Source organism: Rattus norvegicus, chromosome X (assembly GCF_036323735.1).
Source record: "Rattus norvegicus strain BN/NHsdMcwi chromosome X, GRCr8, whole genome shotgun sequence".
In the NCBI taxonomy this organism is placed as follows: domain Eukaryota; kingdom Metazoa; phylum Chordata; class Mammalia; order Rodentia; family Muridae; genus Rattus; species Rattus norvegicus.
The window spans coordinates 40957484-40975392 of NC_086039.1; the positions used below are offsets into that span (position 1 = coordinate 40957484).

The window sequence follows — 17909 nt, forward strand, 5'->3', positions numbered from 1 at the left end:
TCTTAAAGTAAAACTTCATTGATATTGTATAAAAATTAAAGCTTCTGAGGTATTCAAAAATGTTAAAAGTTAAGGCAAAGGGCCTGGGTTGAGATGTAGTTCAGTGATAGGATGCTTGCTTAGTCATTTGATCCCCAGCAGAGAAGTGGGGAGACAGAGACACAAAGACAGAGAAAGAGAACATAGTAACTCAAAATGTAGCAAGATGTATATGCCCTACCATATTGGGTAAGATAAGAAAGATTTCTCTTAAAAAATTCACTGTGTGAAAATAAGTCTATACCCTCCTTAAATTCTAAAACTATAATCTTGATCCTTGTTTTCTTTCACCTTCTTTCTAGAACTGAAAAAGTAATGGTACATTATGCCACCTGATACCTTAACTACTATAATTCCCATCTGTTAGGCTTTCTTACTGGTATCCAAACCCCTACTTTCAGAAATTGCATCTATCTTTATATGCAATCTTGCCTTGAGGCAAATAGAATAATTATTAAATAATTCCCCAGTGCCCTTTCCTGGATTACGATTGTATGAAATAGAATTATTCTGTTCAAATGTGTCCTTATTTTTACAACCCCATTTGGTGACCATGAGTGAGTATTTTGTGCCTTCCTTCTTCCTGGATCCTCATTTGAAATTCTCTATGATGGATCTATCTTGTTGTAACTTGAAAATCCATTCTTTTTATAGGCTTACATACACCCATCCATCAAACTCCTCTATGTGCTGAAAATAGGTCAAGGATGAACCAGCAGAGAATTTTTTAAAGATTTTATTTAAATGAATTTTCATATTTTAAGAGAGATATGTTTAGGCATTAAAATTCATTATAGAGCACAATGATAGCATGTGCTGACAGACGATAAGGGATTTTCTAGTGAAAAAATTGATCATAGCTATTCTCAGCTACTAACCTCAGTAGAAGAGTAAAAACCTAAATACAGATTTTAAACAAAAGAGCTTTTTAGTTCTAAAGGTGACTCCTTACAAATTAAGGTGTTATTTAGACTTTGGGGACAGTTTTAACTGTATTCTTTTAAAACATGTTTAGAGCGTCATTAGCATAACCCAAGGATAGTGTCCAGAGTTGACACAAATTACTGGAATAACTTGTCACCCCCCTTAAGTGTTCTATCCTGATGGTCATTTTCTTTGCCAGATTATGAGCATACAAAAATATTTCTGTGTAGTTCAACTTATTAAAGTCTTACCGTCTGTGTATAATTTGTAGCCAATTAGAAACCTTTCCTGTGGAAATTTTTATTAAAAGATTGCATGCAAAGCATGGAATAAATGTTTAGAATGATACATTTTAAGGGTTTCTCACATTAATTGGTACCTCTAAATGCACACTTTAAATAATTAAGTTCTAATTTCCCCATTTATATGAGATTATGACCTTGAGCAAAGACCTCCCTTGTTATAAATTGAAGATTTCTTAATATCATTATGAAGAGCAAATGAGATCATGAATGTTAGACATTTACCCTACTCTCTGGCACAAATAAATGTTCATTAGGATTGTCGTTAATTAGGGATTCTATTTTTAAAACTATATCTGAAAGCTTGATGCTGCATGATCGGTGGTGGAGTGAATAACATTCTATAGTTATGCCTTGGACCAGTGTAAGAAGCATTCCTCCAATAAGACCCTGCTGCTACCCAAAAAAGAAGCTACTTCATTGTTATTGTTATATTCATGACAAATAAACTGATACATTTCTAAGTGAATTAACATCATTAGTCATACAATTTTAAAACAAAATAACACTTTCCTTTGATCATCTAGATCAAAAATCCACAGTTGTAACTGTCTCAATTTTCCTCAAAAATAAGCAAAGTATTTTCTTAACAGTTTTTTAATGTTATAAATTCTGTTAGTACTTGTCAGAAATGTCCTTATATTTGCTTATGAATATATCCATGTGTTTCATTTTCATTTAATTTGGAGCATTAGTATTGCTGAGCACGGGGCCTTATATACCTGTAACCCCAGCACTCGGGAGACAGAAGCAAAAGTATTACCCTGAATTTGAGGCCAGCCTCATGTGTTGCAGGGTGCAGCCTGAGCTCCATAATGAATTGCAGGCCACCCTAGCCTACACTGTGAGCCCCTGCCTGAAAATCAAAGACATTATTTCTTACAATAACTTCTGTCGGTTACTGTATTGATATACTGTACTAGGCATTGCTACAGCAGTCACATGAAATCTAAAAGTCTCTTAGATAGCTCGACAATCATAATAAAAAAATGCCAACAAATACCATTCCATCTTATGAAATCTAAAAAAAAAATCATTCAGTATTAATTAACCAGGAGAACTATTAAATAGCATTTCTATGTTTAATTGTCTTAAAATACTAAGTGCTATGAAGCAGCATTTTCATGTTATGTACATATTATACTTTAATTCTTTGAATTCAACATATGTGTGATTATTTTTCTCTCAAGAGGCTTATTTGTTGAATCAAATCCTATTTAATCCTTCTAAAATAATTGACTGTCCATAATTATATAATCCCATCTAACTAGAATCTGTGAGGTATTTTGTTTGTTTTGTTTTGTTTCTGAGAGATGTTTAAGTATTAGACTATTTTCCTAATTAGACTATATTTCCAATAACTCAATTTCTACATTTTTTCAAACTACAAAACTAATTTTTATTAAACCGAATATCTGTCTCTTTCCCTCCCTTCTCCTCGTCCTTTACCCTGCTCCCGTTCCCCTGTCTCTCAGATGAAAATAGGGAAGAAAAGTTAGGAGACTCCTTGCAAGATTTATACAGGGCACTGGAGGAAGCCAGTCTGTCACCACTAGGAGAACATCGCATTTCAACCAAGATCGAATACAAACTATCGTTCATAAAACGATGCAATGATCCTGTGATGAATGAGAAGCTGCACAGGCTGAGAATTCTTAAAAGCACTTTAAAGGTAAGATATGAAACAGACATGGAAATTCCTTTGGGGCAATGTATTCTTGCACAGAAACTAGATTTCCAGATACTAGAGATTGAGTAGTACACAGGGAGCTATAGGAAGGAACAGTTAAATAGGAAGAATGTGCAGCAGAGAGATTGGAAGGAAATCCTGTCAGGTCTTCATTGAAGTCCTAAGACACTGAGTAAAGGTTACGTGACTTAGTTTTAGGAGAAATCAGGATGTGGCTAAGATTTCTTCTTTAAAAAGCAGGGTTGGTGTTACTCCTCAGTATAATTTTAAAAGAAATTAAAGGCCCACAGTATGCATGTTAAACGTTTAATAAAGAGCTTAAACTGTTTTGTGAATAAACTACAACATATGGAGTGAAACTAGACTCACCATGTTCCATGTAGACACGGCATCAACTGTTCTGCTTGCATTTCCTAATGCACACATTACCTTCCCACTATATATTTCTGTAAATGCTTAACACTGTTTTCATTCTTCTTGTGCCGCACCTAGATTGGGAAGCAAGTGGTAAGGACAGGGAAACATAGAGACAGAAGTTGAAGGAGGTTCATGAGAAAAGGGAGGAAAGTACCTATCTTGCAAGCACCTTGACCAGGTCCTGTACCACGCAAAAAGTGAAAACAGAAACAAAACAAACAAACAAGAACTGTCGTACAGAAGGTGGAACACAGTAATTCCAAAACACAAAATGTCAAAGGACTTCTCCAAGAAATGTTTTAGCATCCTGCTAAAATTGTAGTTTGGAAATAAAGATGAGTACTAAGTAAATGAATAGAATAGGAAATAATTATTTGAAATGTCTTCAGGTAATATTAGCCAAGGATTCAGAGTCCATTATGTATAGAAGCTATCCATATCCATGGACTTATTAATACAACAATTCTACGGGAATAGGGGGGCAGTAATAGTCACAAGAGTAATTCTGTTGACGAGGTCTATTGAAAAGATATCCTTAGCTTTCTATCTTATTTTGGTTTTGCCTTCTTTTGTTGAAGTTTTTCATATGACTTATTGTAATCACACTTTTCCTCTTTCCCAACTCTTCCCAGACACTCCCAACCCAACCCCACACCATTGGTTTCTCTCTTTTAAAAACAAAGAAACCAGAAATACACAACAAACCCACAGAAACACGAAATCTGAAACCAAAATATAAAAGCAAAAGACAATTAGACAAGAAGTCAAAGCAAAACAATATGAGACAAATGGTTTGCAGAAATGTTGAGTTTATTTTATGTCCCTCGCCTCTTTGCCATATGTGAATATCTTAGATACCTGGTTCTTCTGTTTCCTCACTCCCCTCCCTTTCCTCTTCTTTTCCCTTACCCTCCTACTTCCTCTTCTCCTTCTCTCTTCCTCTCTTTTATGCTCTGTAAATATCCTACAATATTTTTGTCCCATAACAATGAAATGCCACTATAAATGTTGAGTTCAAGAAGGAGCAATGAGTCGCCTAATATATTATGCTGTTAGACTCTTCTGCCCTTCTAGGAGAAAGAAAGATAATGAAACACTAAAAAGAAATGCCCCACCCTCTTACTCTTTCTTAATCTTCTCTTCTCTGCTCTCATGCCCTCTTCCCCTCCATCCCTTTTCTCCCCATTCCCCTTCCCTCCACATGCCCATGGCCAGGCTCCTTTGTTCCTCCCCTCTTCTACTCTCCTTCACTCATTAAACCTCTCCATGTAGAAAAAAAAAAAAAGAAGAAGAAAGAAATGCCCCTTGATGATTAAAAATCGATGGGAAGTTACAGAGCCCTGTACTTTGGGACCTAGAAAAGTAATAGGTTATAAAGTCTTCCATTACAGAAGAACAACTAAACACACCCAAGAATAACTCTCAGATTCCACCATAGGCAATTGCCAGTATCATCAATCCCATACCAATTTAGTATCTTGTCTCCTCACTGGCCTGAACCACTTCTTACATGTGTTATTGTCTTCTTTCCCTCCTGACTCTGGCAAACTAGTATGCTTTTTTTTCACCTGCAGAACATTTCCAGAATTTTCTTAGTCTTTTGTTAGATCCATAAAAGAAAAGAATGGTTTTCTCAAAGCGCCTTAACTCTTTCTCTATTTTACCCACCGCAGAAGAAATTTTCTTCTTCTACAGTTGATAGTTGTACTTTTGAGAGTTGCGCCAAAGTGATACTTAGTCATCAGCTGAATGCCAACCTCCAGTATGAAGAGAAAGATTTCATTCGTTATAGGGCCCTAGTGCTTTGGGAAGGAATCCTTAATGCTCAGAGGGCAAGCATTCTGTCTCTGCAGTAACAGGGGCCTGTTTCCCCTCCATGGAGCATGAGGAATTAATCATAAAGAAGGAGAGGTAGGAAAGGCTCCAAAGTAACTCATAGATAGACAGTAGTAAATACACTTGATGGCAAGGGTAGGATGTTAACATAGACATGACAGAAAGACATAAGCTTCTCTTTGAGTGGTTAAGGAAGACTGTTGAAGAAATGGAAGACTTTTAAGCTGGATCTTATAGGTTGAGGACGGTTTCCTTAAAACATGAAGGTTTCTGTAATCAGAGATGGCAAATAGGAAGGGCCAAGAGTACAAAGTAAATCACATACAAGCAATTCAAGACATACCACTGTGTTAAACAAAAAAGATATACTATGATTTTAGTCTAAATAACTACAAATCTGATTCTTGGAGGCTTCTGAATTTATTGGCACATTAACTTGTTTTAAATTTTGATAAAATTTCATCCCCATCTTAACTATTGGATTCTTTTGCTTTTCAGGCCAGAGAAGGGGAAGTAGCCATTATTGATAAAGTCCTAGACAATCCAGACTTGACATCTAAAGAATTCCAACAATGGAAGCAGATGTACCTCGACCTTTTCTTGGATATCTGTCAAAACACCACCTCAAATGACCCACTAAGTATTTCTTCTGAAGTAGATGTTATCACTTCCTCTCTAACACATACTCATTCGTACATTGAGACACACGTGTAAGTGCATTCTCACTCGAGGCCATCTAGTACCTGCTGGTACTCTGAATAAGTACATAAGGTAGTTTTTTATCAGTGTGTTGGATACTTGACAAGCTATACTTTAATGTTACCAAACTATATGAAACAAAGCATACATGGTCACATTACCACTGTCTTTAAAGAGCATTTGTATGTTTTATATGCAGTCAGTGCTCAGCTTATGTTTACTGTGTGCGAAATCAACTATCTTTAATGACTTAAATTAACTTTTGCAGACAATTCTGAAAACAGGTGATCTTCAAGTAGAAAAAACACAAAAAGGCAGTTTTCTATTTGAAGTCATCTCTTCTCCCTTTAAGTTAATTTTATATAAATGAGACTTCAAACGTAAATCAAAATTTTTTCAGGTGCAGACATCCTTGTGGGTGGGAAAGAATTTAAACCTTTTTATATTTATTAAAATGTTCTAAGAATTTTCTTAAACATTGCACAAAGTTTAATGCTGTAGTTTTATTTTTATGAAATGTAGGTGTGTATAAGAGTTAAGCAAACTAGAAGAGCATGAACATAAGAAAAGTTCAGGTCAAATATCTGTCTTAACAGTCTATTAACTCGTGCTAACTGGTTAATGGAGGTTCTAGTCCAAATCTATGAGAACACTGCATGGTGTATCAGGGCAAAGCTTTGTAAGATGTTTTTGTAACTAAGACCAAAATTGAAGATAGAGCTGCTTTATTTTCTTGGTTTAAATCTTCCTTTATTTTTGTAGTGATGAAATGCTGATTGTGTACAGAAGAACTTAAGAATGGATTTTTTAAAACAGACTTAACTCACCCAGAAAGGCAGCTAACAGCTACACCACACACACACACACACACACACACACACACACACACACACACACACACACAATTTCAGCCCAAACGTGTCTTTTGACTCTTAACTTTTAAAAGACAAGGTATACACTGAAATGAGTACATTTTCCAGGCAGTTTCCAATTTTCTCTCGGTCTGTAACTAAACTTCTGTAATTATACATCAGGCAAGGAAGCAAAATGCAGTTTGGTGGTGGCAGATAGAAGCTACAGTAGAGAAAACAATGTTGAAAAATCATTAATGGATTTCTCTACTAAGGAAAAGAGAGGATGGCAGTCATTCAGGGAGTTATTACATTGAGTAGCCTGAGATCAAGCACTTAGAGTTTTTCCTAGAGTCCTGAACTGTTTATAGAGCGGGTGGAGTCTATGAAAAAGTCCTCTTCACATATTGCCATTTCTGTGTCTAGTTTTGGAAAGTGACCACAGCATGAAAGTGACTTGCTGCTTTTTAGTGTGTGGCTGCATAATATACAAGTCACAATTTGCTGTTTTTTCAGGAGGAAAAGACCCTCCTTTACTATTCTATATCCTAAAATCTACTTCTGATCAGCTTTATCCTGTTGCCTGTACAGCTCAGTGAATGTATTTACATCTCTAAGAGTTCAGATATATGCCAGTGAATATTTTTGCTGTAGAGAAGAAAGTAAAAACTACACAGCGGGATCTTTTTCTTTGCTTTTGAAATCACGTTAAATCACTCTCGTTTTGCAGACTTTGCACAACTGTACAGGAAAGTGGCCTTTCTACAGCGCATTTTCAGTAATCCTATATTTAGTCAAAATGGATGAGAAACATGCATTAATGTTTGTATGGAGTTGTGGGTCCCGTGTAATATTTTTATCATTTAGAAAACCCTATTTGTAAAAAAAAAAATTTATTTACTGCATGGTTATTGACGCACATTAAATTTGTGGGATTTTGTATATGTAAAAGAAAGAGAGAAAGAGAGAACAAAGAACAAAACCCCTCTTGTGGTAAATTGAAGTGTGCTTGTTACAATTCTTTAGGCATATTGATGTTTACTAGACCAATGTGTATCTTCACTTAAAATTATTTGTACATGACGGATATGTTATATACAGTGGACAAACAGCCTGCAAGCAACAGGCAGTTGGTGGGAAGACTAGCTCTGTGGCTAGTAAGCAGCTTCTACTTTTGTAAAGTCAGCTGTTATTTTACTGGTAAAAAATTAAACTCATGAATTTTGTAAGACTGGTGAGTTATCAGCCTAGCCTAGCGTGAAAGAGACCTTTTAACACTATATACCTGTGCATTTGATTGCATTAGTTTCAAATCTAGGAGAGAGGCAGCACTGTAAACTGAAGTCAAATAAATTCAGCTCTTAATGAATCCTTATAAAGCACCTACTTTATTCATGCAAAGGGCTTACCACATTTTTCTGTGACCTAATCATACAGCCACCCTCACTACCACCACCCCAGTTACAAGTTCTCACTTTGCCACCTCACTGATAGCACAAGCCAGAAGTAACACCTGTTCAGAGCTCACCAAGGTCTCCTCTGAAATTCTGAAACCTCAAGCTGTCTTCACACTGACCTAATGTAACCTTGAAAACTTCACCTACTCATTCCTTTTCTGTGAGCCTTTGGGGAACGAAGAGTGAAACCACCAAAAATACGCTAATTTTCTTCTTACAAATTTAGTGTACTATGGCTAAATGAAATATATCTAAACTAATAAGCTGCCAGTATAAAAGCAGATGAAACAGGACAGAAAAATTATTAACCAAAAATAGTTTCTAAAAGAAATGCTTTTTATGGTTTTTTTTCCCTCTCAGTTCCATGTCAGTATGAAACTGTGAAAGCAGAACTATAACCATGGCCCTGCACCATAAAAATAATTTTGGCACAACCATTCCATACTGTTTAACAAAGGTGTGTATATGCGTACACACATACACACACACACACACACACACACACACACACACACATAAACAAACCTTCACAATTTCATCCAACACTGTCTACTGGGACTATTAATATAGTTACTGTAGCCAACAATTTTCTGTGGTTTGTGTGTACTAGTACATTCTTTGGATGGGAGATATGAAAATATTCACAGGTACTTGAAAAAACAGCTTAGGGGGAGAAATAAGGTCCTATTTTATTTTCCGATTCCACCTGTAGGCCAGGATGAGTCTGTCTTTCTGAGAACTCTTCGGTTAACTAAAGCTGGTTCATTATCTTTGCATTTGACCATTCCTGGCCGACTTTTGCAGTTGAAGGGGAATAGTTATTCTTTGGTCAAGGCCTTGTTTGCCTCTTTACCCTTCAGAATTACTCTATCAGAGTCCTCTCAGGGGAAAAAAGCCTTGCTCTTCAGGCAAGGTCAAGAACAATTTTCTCTTGGATCCTCTGAAGACTGGACTCACCCATTCAATCCAGCACTAAATTTGGCACCTCTCCAATCTCTCCCTCCCTTGTCTCCTCCGCACCCTCTGCCAGCTGCAACACTGCACACCGAAGGCCACTCCATGCCCAGGGTAGCACACAGCCTATGTCTTCCCAACGGTCCAGGTCAAGGTCATAGCCTACTACATTACGGGTTGGCACCTGGCGTGAATCCCGCCACTTAAGACCACCCAACAGCAGCACTGTCTCTTCTACCACAGCAAGTCCGTAGCAGAAGCGGTCATAGGGTAGTGACCGCAACCGAGTCCACTGGTCTGTGCTGGGATCATAGCGTTCAATCTCAGAGAAGGGCTCATATCTTCCCAAAAACGCAAACACTGCACCTCGCAGCACCGCAAGGTAGTGCCCATAACGAGCTGTGCCCATGGGTGCCCTCTTGCTCCACACTCTCTCTCCAGGGCTAAGGGAGTACATATCCCGGAGGCTACTGGTGCCTCCTTCACCTCTCCCAGCCTTGCCCCCGGAGATGTATACAACACCATGGTCCCCAACAGCACCTGCGTGACCATGTACTGCCCGAGGTAGCTCCCCAGCTGCCACCCAGCGGTCCCTGCGAAGGTCATACATCTCCACTGAGGCCAGTGCCTCACCACAGGTGCCCAGGCCTCCAACAGCCAGGAGACTCTCGCCTACCACACCACACCAGAAGTAGGCTCTTGCTTCTCTCATGGCAGGCACCTCTGTCCAAGTGTGGAAGCGCGGGTCATACCGGTGCACTAAGGCTGTGACTGACCTTGAGCCATCAGCCAGGGAACTAGATGGGCTGCCAGAAAGGCTCTCCCCTCCAAGGACAAATAGGAAGTTGCCGATGGTACATACACTGTGGCCTAGCAGTGGTGTAGGCAGCTGTGTTAAGGTGTGCCAGCTGTGGTTGTACACATCGAAGGACACTACATCCTGAGTGAGCTCCCACTCCTTCTCCTCCTCCATCTCTTCTTCCTCTTCTCCCTCCTCTTCCTCTGGTTCAGGTGCAGGGCGCCGATTCCGAACTACCTCTGGTAGGACCATGATTTCCTCAGTTACAGTCTCCCTAGCTCTGAGACCACCAACTAATAAGATACGGGTCTGGGGACTCCGGACACTGGTCTGTTCTCCCTGCAGAAGCGGCTGGCTGGAGGGTGCTGTGTGGTAATTGAGGGCCTGGATGATGAGGCTCTTGATCCTAGTAGGTAATATAAGACCAGAGCCCGAGTACATGCGCCGCAGGACACTAGCAGGCACCAGGCCAAAGCGTATGCATCCAAGCAGTGTTGAACTATGTGCCAGGCGCTGGGTCGTGGGCTCCTGCTGCAGCCAGGCTAGTGCTAGGCGCAGCAGCCGCGTCTCGGCCACCCGTGCTACATTGGGGGCACCCAGCACAGCCTTCATTGATATAGGATTGAGTTCCAACAGCCCCGAGGGCCCAGCGCCCATCAGTAACAGCTCCCCCAGGTGGCGCACAATACAGTGCTCTGCTGCACCTAGGGTGCGGGCCAGGCCAAAGCGAGCTGCCACATTAGCAGTGAAGCAGCAATTCTCTGGGGTAAGCTGGCGTTCCAAGTAGTGGGCACATAGTCCTAAGGCCTCGGTGACTTGCAGGTAGCTGGCAGCCTCCAGAGTGTCCTCCACAGTGTCCATGGAGAGGGGCAGCCAGGCAGTGTAGATGAAGTCCAGCAGGCGCTGTAGGCCGGCCGCTGAAGGCACATGCAGGTGAATTACGCGAGCCCGCGATTCCTGAGTGTGACTCTTGAACAGAGCCCTGAAGTAGTCGCTGGAGCATGCCAGAAGTGACCTGTGTGCTGGGAACTCACTGCCCTCAGCCTCCAGTGTCACATCGCACAAGAAGCCCTCAGCGCGTAGGGCCTGGTAGCCAGTGAGAAGAGAACTGCCGTGGGCTTTACAGTAAGACAGGAAGTAACTCATGATGCCCAAGGCGGGAAGCTGGGATGGAGCCAGCCAGGCGCGGCTGGAGACATCCCGTGACACGGAACCCCCACCTCCGCTGTCCAGCTGCAGAGCCCCTAGCAAAGGCTGATTTTTGCCTGCTCAGCTTAAAACCTAGGGTTCCTTCATCCAGATTTGGCGGTTGCTTCGTGCCCCTCTCACACAACGTAAGATGTAGAGACAATTTCCAGAAGCCTCTAGTAGCAGAGGGTGTGGATTTCGGAGTCTTCTCGGTAATACTAGACTTGGTTTCAGCCGTTGGTGAGCATGACAGCACGTTGCCCAGAGCCGCCTCCCCTACACAATTTGAGGAGCCCACACTTGCACACCAGAAGCGGCAGTGGCCGCGCACCATCACCTGGAGAGGTCGAGGGTGCTGGATTTCCAAAAGGCCAGATGCGTGGATGTGACCCTATAGTGAGTGGCCCGGGAAGGCAGGATGATAGCTCTGAAACTCCCGGTCGTGGCTGCTCCGTAGACACTCGCGCAGTCCCAGGACAACTGGCTAGGGGACTGGGGGTGAGCTTGTTCTGAGAGAACGATCAAATCAAAGCCTGTGGCACTGAGGGGAGCGCAGGTCAGCTTTGAGGATTGGGAGCGTGATTGGGCGCTGCACATAACATGCCGGTAGCTCACAGCGACAGGAATAGTGCTCGCCTTGGCCGGCTGGCTCTCGGCGACCCGCCCCGCCCCGCTTCCCAGCTGCTGGCTGCTAATCGCTCAAGGGCTCAGCAGGAAGCTTCCTGAGCCAGGGCCCTGACTTCTGTGACCTGACTGGCCTCCAGTAACCGCGGGGAGCGGAGGTGGGGAACATCCCCTGGAATGCTGAGCTGAGGGAGGGGTAGCAAATGCTAAAGAAGGGGCGATTCCCTTGGGACTCTAGTCCTGGTGATGTGTAGACAGGATACCTAGATAAGCTGAAGGCCCTCTTGGTGAACCTTTACAATGGGAAAAGGAGCCTCAGGCTCATCTTTCGGCTTTGAAGATGTACTAGTCAAGAGCAAGCTGGGATTAAGAGGCAATTTTGCGCACTGACACCTAAGAGGAGTCCTCTGCTCAGAGAAGACTCTAGCAAGAGCTAAACCAGAGAGAACCCCAATCTCTGGGCCAAGTTCTTGTGTCCCATGTGAATTCAGGGGCGCTTTCCCTTCCTAACTGCAGACAGTCTCTCAAACTGTCTGGTTTTTTACATTCCAAGGAATTTGCGCCCAACCGCTGCCCTCTGACCCCAGAGGAGCTCTCTTTGCTACTCTTGCCCTTGTGAAAACCATCTCTTTGCAACACAGAGAGCGAAGTTAAAACTCCTCAAAAAAAAAAAAAGTTATTCCTTCTAGTTTCCTCTCTCTGATTTCCATGCTCTGGCTGGCTGCCACATCCTCAATGCCAAGACAAGACAATGGGCAGTAAAGTTGCAAGGCCCAGGAGCGCTGTCGTTTCTGGGGCCCCTCCTCCTCACAAAGTGATTTTCATAAGAAACACCAAGCACAGAAATGGTGACTAAGAAAACCCTGTTCCTCATCCTACTCGTACATTATGAATTCATTAAGTGCTCTTTCTTGCCAATTTATAGGCTTCAGTTTTGTTTTGCTTCCAGCTACAGTTCATTTTCCTGGATTTTGAAAGCAGCCCCTCCAGCAGTCTGTTCCAGATAAGTCTTTCAGACAGAGTTCTATTTCACAGAAGAAAAAAAAAAGTCTTAGGAAAGATAAAAAGTCTGTCATTTCCTACTTGGCCAGCCATCAGTGTTTACAAGGTCTCTGATTACATATGATTCTTTAATTTCATAAAATATTAGTAAAAATTCTGCTGAGCTAAAGAGATAGCTCTGCACTTAAGAATCCTTGCTGCTCTTGCAATGGTCTAGAGTCCAGTTCCCAGAACCCACCTGGTGGCTCACATCCATCTGTAACTCTAGTTCCAAGGAATCCAACACCCTCTTCTGGCCTCTGTTGACACCAGGCACATAAGAGGTGCACAGACATACATGCAAGCAAAACACTCATAGACCGAAAATAAAAATAAATATTTTAAAAAGTGATACTGCTGCCAAAGACAGAATTAAGTTATAACTTAAATTACCAAATTATAGAGTGTAGGTAGGGCTGGGGTTGTACTTTTGTAATGCTAAAAAAATGTTCTAACAGAAATTCCTAATATTAGAGGTACAAATGGATTCAGGGAGAGTATTGTTCCTATGGAGATAAAGGATGGCATTAAAATGTGTGGTTCAAGAGTGAAACATAAACTTACTGTGGCAGCACATGCCTTTACTTTTAGCAGTAAAGGAGGCAGAGGCTGGTGGGTCTCTGAGTTTGAGGCCAGCCTGGTCTGCATACCAACTTCTAGGCCAGCCAATGCTGCCCAGTGAGAACCTATCTCAAAAAAAAAGTGAAATATGACTATGATTTATTTCATACAATTCTCCATTTTCAATTTAAATGCCCTTCACTCAAACTAATCAAATTTTGCTAGAAGGAATTTGGGGGATTGTTAAACCAAATCTTGACCCTTTCCTCCAAAATCATTTTTCTTTTTATACAAACGTGGCAAGTGAGCTCCAAAGGGAGTATGGTTTGTCTGAATGGCTTGAACATTAATTTATTGTTTGGCCACGAACCTAGGGTTGCCTTCCTACTATATTATATGTGACCTCATGTATGATAAAAATCAAATCATGCAACACACTTTACTCAGCATTTTACTAACTTAAAAAGACTGACGTGGTTTTTGAAGAGCACATTGCTCATACCTGTACTGAATCCCACCCATCAGAACTGCCCATGACAATGCATTTGTATTCAAAGTGTCACATTACAGAATTAAAGATGCTGTGGAAACTCTTGAACTCTTAACATCAAAATTCCAGTTTTGCATAAAATAATGTGTTGTTGCTGGCTCAACCTAACATGTTTTGCCAGAGAAGATGTGACGGCGTGTGTTACCTGAAGACATTTTTACATTATGTGTGCTTGTAAGATCTTGTTTAGAAAATGTAACTGTCAACCCAAAAAAAAAATCATTGTCATTTAAGTAGCAGTTGTGTAGTGTTAGTATTTTTATTTCTGTGCAATATTAAGTAGTATTAAATAAAAATTTAGTCTCTGTGTTTAAATTGTCGTAGATATGTGTCTTAAATTGTTATCTTGGTCTGTTCCTTAAAGGGGATACTGTATAAACAAAGCGAAGTCATTGTTCACAGCTCTGGAAGCTAGGAAGTCAACATTCAAGGCACCAATGCACTTAGTGTCTAGTGATGACTCTCTACTGTGTAGAAATGGTACCTTTTTTTTTGGAGCTGAGGACTGAACCCAGGGCCTTGCGCTTCCTAGGCAAGCGCTCTACCGCTGAGCTAAATCCCCAGCCCCCTTCTTGCTGTTTCTTACATGGCAGAAAGACAGAAAGCATTAATTCCATCATCAAGGCAGAGAAAGCCCTGTGCCTACTCTTTACCCAGAGGCCACACTTCTCAAAGGTATTATGCCGGATATTAAGCTCCTACATCTTAATTTGGGGAAGATACATATATTCTGACCAGAACAGTAGAATTTTCCAGAAGCTTGCCTTAAAATCCAACCTAAACACACGGTGCTAAGTAGCTCTGCTGGGAAGTCGAAAAGGGAAGCTTATGAGTTGTCCTCTCCGCACTAGACTCTCAACTCCTCAGAGTTGCTGAGGAATAGAGCTGGGTTTTTAGCAGAAACTTAAGCATTCTAAATGGATCCTGGGCTACTGCTATTTCCTCTGAACCTTCCACTACTAGGCAGGTCTGTTCACTGCTGTTACCAATCCCCCACCCATCTTCATCTCTGTAACGAATAGAACTCAAGTTGTTCAAGCATCCTTCTCAAGCATACTTCAAGCTGCAATGCTACTCACCCCAGGCACTCTACTTGCCCTGCGCTGACCTGTCAGAAAACAAAAACAAAACAAACACACCAAAATAAGAAAAAAGAAAAAGAAAAAAAAAAAAACCTGGGCCTGTCGATGTGTTCTGAAATCATAGCCCTGAGATGTCAAGACAGGAGGATCCCTAGAGCTCACTAAACAGCTGGTCTTTCTGCGTTGGTGAGCTCCAGGTTCAATGAAAAACCCTATCTCTAAAAATAATGTGAAGACAATTAAGGAAGCAACTTGACATCTACCTCTGGCCTCCACACATATGTACGCATACCTATAAAAACATATGCATACACCATAAACACGCACACACGAAAATGTTATAAAATTTACTGGGATCTTTTGGGGAACAAACTTGAGATATAGTTAAGATATTTTTATTACTAATATATAAAATATCCTTCACTTCATCCATGTAAAGGCAGGTTATCTCTTTCTCATTTACTGTCACTGGCTCTTTTCAATTCAAACATGCTTCCTTGCAACACATGGTTTTTGGCAACTTCTATGGGAAACCTATTGTTAGAAATTGACACATTAAGTTTATTGTGAAAAACACAATGACAAACAGTAACATACATGCAATAAAAAATCCTCCCAGATGGTTTCAACTTTTTCCTGAGAGTATTTTTGTGTCTATTAAATGTATTTTATCTTTGTGATATACAATTTCAGAAAAAAAAAAGTGTTGCTGTAAACAAAGTATCGTCTCCATCTCTTAAGCCTTATGAAAACTCACAGTACCAGAGCAAGGGAGATGGCTCAGAGTTTAAGAGTACTGGCTGCCCTTTCAGAATACCAGATTTCAATTCCCAGCACCCACATGACACCTAACAACCATCTATATTTCCACTCCCAGAGGCTCTGACGTCCTGTTCTGCCTCCTTTGGGCACTGCATGCACTTGGTACTTGCCTGAACATAAATGTGTATATGTACAGGCCAACCCTAGTACATAAAATTAAAATAAACATCTTTTAAAAAACGAAAAAATAAAGAAAGCTCTCTCACAGTACATGATTAAAAGAAGGAAATGTCATAAAGGAGTAATTTTTCTACACTATCACATGAGAACAGGCTAAAAAATAGACATTCTAGAGCAGGAGAGATGGCTCAGGAGTAAGTGTACTTACCTGATCATCTGAAAAGATCCGGGTTTGATTCCCAACACCAACATAATGGCTCACAAACATCTGTAACTCCAGTTCCTGGGGATCTGATACCTTTTGAACTCCTTGAACACTGTACACATGTAATGCATACATGAAGGCAAAACACCCATATGCATAAAATAAAAATAAATTGAGTCTTTGAAAAAAGAAATAGTCCTCAGCTCATTAGAAACTCTAGGTCTGCGGCCTGTGTTCTGTCTAACAAGTCCTCCTCACAATTTCTACTATATTCTTAGTTTACTATTCTGAATAATAAGTTCTTCTGAGTTTGATTCCAGTGTTTTCCCCGACAGAGGGCTGTCTTTATACATTTTTATCTTACCAACAACACAATATCATACTTCACCATGGGGATTAATATGCAATAACTGACACCTGTGGGGACAACCCAATCGCAGCAAGGAGGAAGCCCATTTATTGTAAAAAGCCAGAGGTTCTCCATCAAAGAAGAGGGATTAGTGACGTCTGCTCCTCGTTATCCACTCTGGATGATAGTGTTGAGAATGTCTTACAGATAGACACAAACAGATAATGATCAGCTAACCCACGTGTAAAAGAAAGCATAAAGCACTTGATTGAATTCTCAACTCTAAAGTTGGCGGTAGTCCCCATTTCCTATGTAGATGCCCTATTTTCAGAAGTTCTTGGATGAATCATTACATATCCAAAGAAGCCAACCAAATGATATAGGGGTTGGAAGATTTTTTTCTCATATAGAGACTAAGTAAAGGAGCTAGAGGGTTTGAATCAAGAAAGAGAACCCTCAGGAGTCAATAACCACAGTTTTCAGTTTTCTGAAAAGCAAGAGAAAAGCAGAGATAGTCTCCTGGCCAGAGTGCAGAATTAGCAATTGGATTTTACACTGCCATCACATACTTATAGAACCTAATGACAATTTAGAATTTTGGAGAAAAACATACAAGTAGATGATCTAGAAAGTGCTGAGCCATAAGGTAGGTTTATATGATGCTTAAAGAAGGTAGAGAATTTGTCCAAGGGAACACAGTTTACTTTAATAAATCTAGTTCGAGCCATACATGTGACTCTTCCATTCCTTTATCGTTTCAGGGTTCTCCAACCCCAGAAATCTCCTTGTGTCCCCTTATTGGCAGAAGACCCTTGCTACATGAACTTCCCCCTTGTTTGTGCATTTGTGAAGAGAAACAATTATGCCTCTCCCAAGAGTCACCCTCAACTCTTGATAGACTGGATAGTGGTCAGTATGCAGACATGACAATTCCCTGTGCAAGTTATTCATACCGTTTCCTGAGCTCAGCTACTGGACTTAGCCACAGTTACTTTCTGTGGGAGCATTCTTAATGTTCCATGCTTTCAATTCCTGCCTCCCTCACCTGCTCACCTCTTCTGGAACTATGTCCTACTAAATTACTTTCTCAGAACTATCATGTTAGGATACATACTGTTACAAAACCCCACCCAGGACACATTGACACTTTGAAGAATGGGGAGGCAAACAGATACCTTCTGTGTAGGCATATGGAGCCAATGGCTCCTGCACCTGAGAGTCAAGACAGCCTCCCACTAAAAGGCATCTTTCCCTCCCTAACCCATCAGTCTTTCAGTAATATTCTAGAAGGCAAAATGAGCTCTCGAGTAGTTTCAGATGCACATGACACTATTTTTCTCTTAAGATTTGTCTACAGGTACTATAAAATGGTTTACTTAAAGTTGTTTTTTTTAATGGA

At 40.8% G+C, this 17909-nt stretch overlaps 2 protein-coding genes across 5 annotated transcripts in view; one reads left to right on the top strand and one right to left on the bottom strand.

Moving 5' to 3' along the window:
• Positions 1-14247, top strand: part of Cnksr2 (connector enhancer of kinase suppressor of Ras 2) — a 248888-nt gene extending 234641 nt beyond the window's left edge. For 3 of the 4 annotated variants that reach the window (XM_017602144.3, XM_039100001.2, XM_008773224.4), the window contains 2 exons: positions 2741-2937; positions 5707-14247. In XM_017602144.3, the coding sequence (XP_017457633.1) occupies positions 2741-2937; positions 5707-5922 (413 nt within the window). In that variant the 3' untranslated portion in view covers positions 5923-14247. The remainder of the gene's footprint in view (positions 1-2740; positions 2938-5706) is intronic. The other variant, NM_001113366.1, reaches the window with a different exon arrangement.
• Positions 8883-11638, bottom strand: Klhl34 (kelch-like family member 34). The gene has a single exon (NM_001401129.1). The coding sequence runs from the start codon at positions 11112-11114 to the stop codon at positions 9177-9179; it is 1938 nt and encodes a 645-aa protein (NP_001388058.1). The 5' UTR covers positions 11115-11638; the 3' UTR covers positions 8883-9176.
• Positions 14248-17909: the final 3662 nt, after the last annotated feature.